Source organism: Chelmon rostratus, chromosome 2 (genome assembly GCF_017976325.1).
Source record: "Chelmon rostratus isolate fCheRos1 chromosome 2, fCheRos1.pri, whole genome shotgun sequence".
Taxonomy (NCBI): domain Eukaryota; kingdom Metazoa; phylum Chordata; class Actinopteri; order Chaetodontiformes; family Chaetodontidae; genus Chelmon; species Chelmon rostratus.
Genome location: NC_055659.1, coordinates 18,541,341 through 18,545,668, shown reverse-complemented (window position 1 = coordinate 18,545,668; position 4,328 = coordinate 18,541,341). Strand labels below are relative to the sequence as shown.

Sequence of the window (4,328 nt, the reverse complement as noted above, 5' to 3'; positions counted from 1 at the left end):
CTTCATTGTGATGTTTTTCATTTCACAAACTTGACAAGAGATTTTCTGTTTCAGGTTATTTTGAACTACGTTTGAAATCATACGTCAGCCTTTCCAATATATAAAAAACCCTGGCACTCATATTTGACCGATGCGTGTGAAATTCTGTGTTAAAAAATAATAATAATGCTAAAATGCTGACGCAGAATTGACATTTCCCATTTGATGGATTAGAAATTTAATTTCTTCTAGAATCAGCATGGTTGTGAATTCTGCAGGAGAGGGGCAACTCCTGTAGTCAAGGGTGTTAGGACACGTCCAAAGACCTGCTCACTGATTGGTAGTAGAAGATATCAAGACTGGATCACCAATTAGGCAAGGTGGGACCGTAGAGCCCAAAAATCCCACATTCACAGCAAAGTGTGAGGGAATTTGCACCACCTTATTGTCAGGTGGCTCCAATAAGTCAAAGACTCTCCAGCTGATCCAGAAAGTTTTGCCATGGTAGCATCTCTGCTCTGACTCCCTGTAAAATCCAGAACAGAGTTTAAACCCTTCTCACCTACAGAGTCCTCACTGGTCAGGCACCGTCATATCTCAAAGCAGCTCATAGAGACATGTAGTAAAGAATTACTAGTGATGGGGCAAACCTCTATGATTCAGTTTGACGATCAGTGGTTTGTCACCAAGCCAGAAGGATCCCATCTACATAACAGCACAAGGACCAGTTTCAGTGTATTTTAGAGAGCATCTAGAGAGCATGTAGAGCATTAACACGTCAGGGACTCTCAAAGGGCCAATTAGATGTATGGCTTGAAGTGTTTTCTCTGTCATGGTGGGACCTGCAAAATGAGCAGTTGTTCAGTTTAAATGTTATTTCATTTGTAAGAAGTTAGGTCACTGAAAAAAAAATTCAGAATGACTCTCAGTAGTTTAGGTTTAACCCTCACACATATCGCCCAGACAACCAACAGAATACACGTGTCCTTACTGCCCTAAAACCATAGAACGATAACTGTTGATACCGATCCTCACTGATCTCCATCGGTAGTGCTCTTTGCTGTAATGACACCAGTGTTGCTGTAGAGGGCAGCAGCAGCTTTGAACGCCGCCAGATGGCCAATTCACAGGAAAGCGCAGAAGAAGAAAATACTCGCGGAGGAAGTTCATGTTTACCACAACAGCCGTCCTGCACAGTATGTTATTAACGTTAAAACTTTAAAGACGGTTAATGCTACGGTTTTATCTGTCATTCAACACTGTCACAAGAAAACATGTTAGATGACAACACACCTGCGGATGAAACGGGTAAGCTCGCTTGCGGAGACGATGGGGAGAAGCCTTTATGTGACTCAGGGGCGAGGGGATTTAAATCGGTACAGGAGCTCAATACGGCGCCCTCCACCAGATTCCTTCAGGTTGAGCTGGAGCTGAACACCCACCTCCGGCGGCTCACCTTCAGTGAGCCCGTCCGGTACATTTACAACCCGCTGGAGTACGCCTGGGACACCCACCGCTGCTACGTTGAGAAGTACTGTCAGGGCGGACAAAGGATCCTGTTTCTGGGCATGAATCCAGGACCTTTCGGCATGGCACAGACGGGGGTGAGCGCCGCGTTTACATACATGTGCATTTTAAGCATATTAAACTGGTCCATCAGTGCAGTGGTATGGATAATTTAGTAACACGCTGGGCACGCACCTATGGTCTTTCCTGATAGGCTGTGAATGCGGAAGCTAACACAAACAATAACAAGCCGTGTTTTGAGCTCGGGCAGCCTTGCCTTACCTACGAACATGACACACATATTATCATCACATCACTTCCTGTTCTTTGTTGTGATGTCTGTACTGAGTCAGCATCTTGTGACGTGTTCAAAAAAGCTGAAATCATCTTTTCTTTGCACAGGTCCCATTTGGGGAAGTGAAGTCAGTTGTTGATTGGCTGAAGATCACAGGGGAGGTCGGTCATCCTCCTGAAGAGCATCCAAAGCGACGGATCACAGGACTTGCCTGCACTCAGAGTGAAGTTAGCGGAGCACGTTTCTGGGGCTTCTTCAGGAAGTTGTGTGGCGAGCCATCGGTGTTCTTCCAGCACTGCTTTGTGCACAATCTGTGCCCACTCATTTTCATGAGTGCCAGCGGGAAGAATTTAACCCCCCCTGAGCTGCCTGCAGCTGAACGGGAGGCCCTCCTGGCTCTCTGTGACATTGCACTGTGCCAGGCGGTGGAGGCGTTGGGCGTCTCCATGGTGATCGGGGTGGGAAGGGTGGCAGAGCAGCGGGCACGGCGAGCTCTGTCTGCTGCAGGTGTCAATGTGCGAGTTGAGGGCATAATGCATCCATCGCCCAGGAACCCACTAGCCAATAAGGGCTGGGAGGAAGTAGCTAAAGCCAAGCTGGCAGAGCTTGGTGTCATGTCGCTGCTGAACAACATATGAGCGAATCGACCTCCTCTGACACGTTCCTCATCAATAGCAGCATGGAGTGCACTCATTCTGACAATAGATCGGGATGTGGGGAGTTTGAGTAAGAGACTATTGGGATGCCATCAATGGTAAAAAGTACAGGCTCACATTTAAGCTTTAGCGGCAGCAAACAGCTCCAAGGAGACAGTGTAATACACTAACGGCTTCCACCTCTGTCATCACAAATGCTGCAAACGTCTTTTCAGCAAGCAACAGCTTTTCTTCTGGACTGTAAAGATTCATTCCTTTACAGATCTGTGCATGCACTGGGCCAATCTTTCGGCCAAAATCTATACACTAAGTTTAAGGTGCTTTATATTGAAAATGTAAGCTTAGGGTGTTGAAGTGTTCTTGTCTGGTAATTTTTCTTAAGACTGTAGTTTAGGGGGAAAAGCACTGTACTTAATATACGTGTACATAAAGTTTAAATTCAGCCTCATAACAGGCATTATAGCCTGTCCCAATATGTATTAGCTGATGATAACACAATGACCTTAACATGACCATAAAAAATGGCAGTGCAGTAAATGCACTAGACATTGTGTTCGACATTTTAATTTAGTTCCAAACTGAACAACTGTCATTATGACTTTTCTGCACATTATGTAAACAAGGTCTTGCATGTTTACAAAAAGAAGCCTTCAAGAAGAAAAACAAGTGCACACTTTACAGACCTACTGTACCTTTTGACCAATGACATTACAAAGTTCAGAAATATTCTCTTATGACAAAATATATTTTGTTAAAGTACAGTTGTAAGTATTGTTCATGCTGGACTACTGCACTTTTTTGTATTCTTTTTTTAAATTGCTTTTTAATAGTTGTTTATTGTGGTAATGTGTTTTGTTTACACACTGATTTTGTCCACAGTTTTAGCAGTTGTGTGTAGTATTTATGGGCTCAGTACTCTTGAAATTAAGACCCTCATGTTTAAAGATTTGCTACTGAAACAAGTTTCTGCCTCCAAAGGCGCTCCAAAGATCAAGGCTTACTGACAACGAGGCTAAGGTTTAGAATGTTAACATGGCACTATGCTAACACTTAGCCAGTTACTGAGATGTGCTAAAAGTTAGCTTGCTAGCATGCCATGTAAGTCTTAAAGGAACAGTGTGCAGGATTCAGGGGGAGCTATTGGCAGAAATGGGATCTAATATTCACAATAACAGCACATGTTCATTAGTGTATAATATCTGAAAATAAGAACCATTGTGTTTCGTTACCTTAGAATGAGCTCTTTATATCCACAGAGGGAGCAGGTCTTCAGCCATGGAGCATGTTGCACTGCCATGTTTCTACAGTAGCCCAAAATGGTCAAACCAAACACTGGCTTTGCATTTGTCGCCGCCACCATAGATTCTCCTACATGCTTATATGGGGAGTGAGGGGTATTCATGTGGTTTCAGTCTGCAGCGTCACCACTAGATGCCACTAAATCTTACACACTTGTCCTTTACGCTGATGGGAAATGAGTTTTTAGAGTTTGAGAGCAGAGTTTCCCTTTTTCCATTTAGAGAGGCAGAAGTCTCAGAGGGGGTGAGGTGTCCTGGGTAAAGTTAGTGAGACAGAAGATGAGCTAGAAAGTAATTTATTCTAAAATAATTCAAATAATTGTTTAAAACTTCAGCACCAGTCACAACATAACACAGGAATGTCTTGTTTGCTGCTTGTCATCAGAGCAGCCAATCACAGTATTCAGCACCGACCTTACTCTTCGAATACACTAATGCAAATGTGTGTTAAACTGCCTGCCATTATAATGTTCAGGCTTTGATTTTGGATGGACTTCTGACCACGAGAAACACACCAGAACCATCAATTACTTGTTGAATATGGGTTTGTGCTGAAGCTACACTGCCATCAAGTGTTCATGAGTGGAACCACGA

At 43.7% G+C, this 4,328-nt stretch overlaps 1 protein-coding gene across 1 annotated transcript; it reads left to right on the top strand.

Annotated features, from left to right (window-relative positions):
• The first annotated feature begins 1,131 nt into the window (after positions 1 to 1,131).
• On the top strand, positions 1,132 to 3,268 carry smug1 (single-strand-selective monofunctional uracil-DNA glycosylase 1). Its single transcript, XM_041959209.1, has 2 exons — positions 1,132 to 1,583; positions 1,888 to 3,268. Exons 1-2 carry the CDS (start codon positions 1,254 to 1,256, stop codon positions 2,416 to 2,418), a joined length of 861 nt encoding a protein of 286 aa, XP_041815143.1. The 5' UTR covers positions 1,132 to 1,253; the 3' UTR covers positions 2,419 to 3,268.
• The last annotated feature ends 1,060 nt before the right edge of the window (positions 3,269 to 4,328 follow it).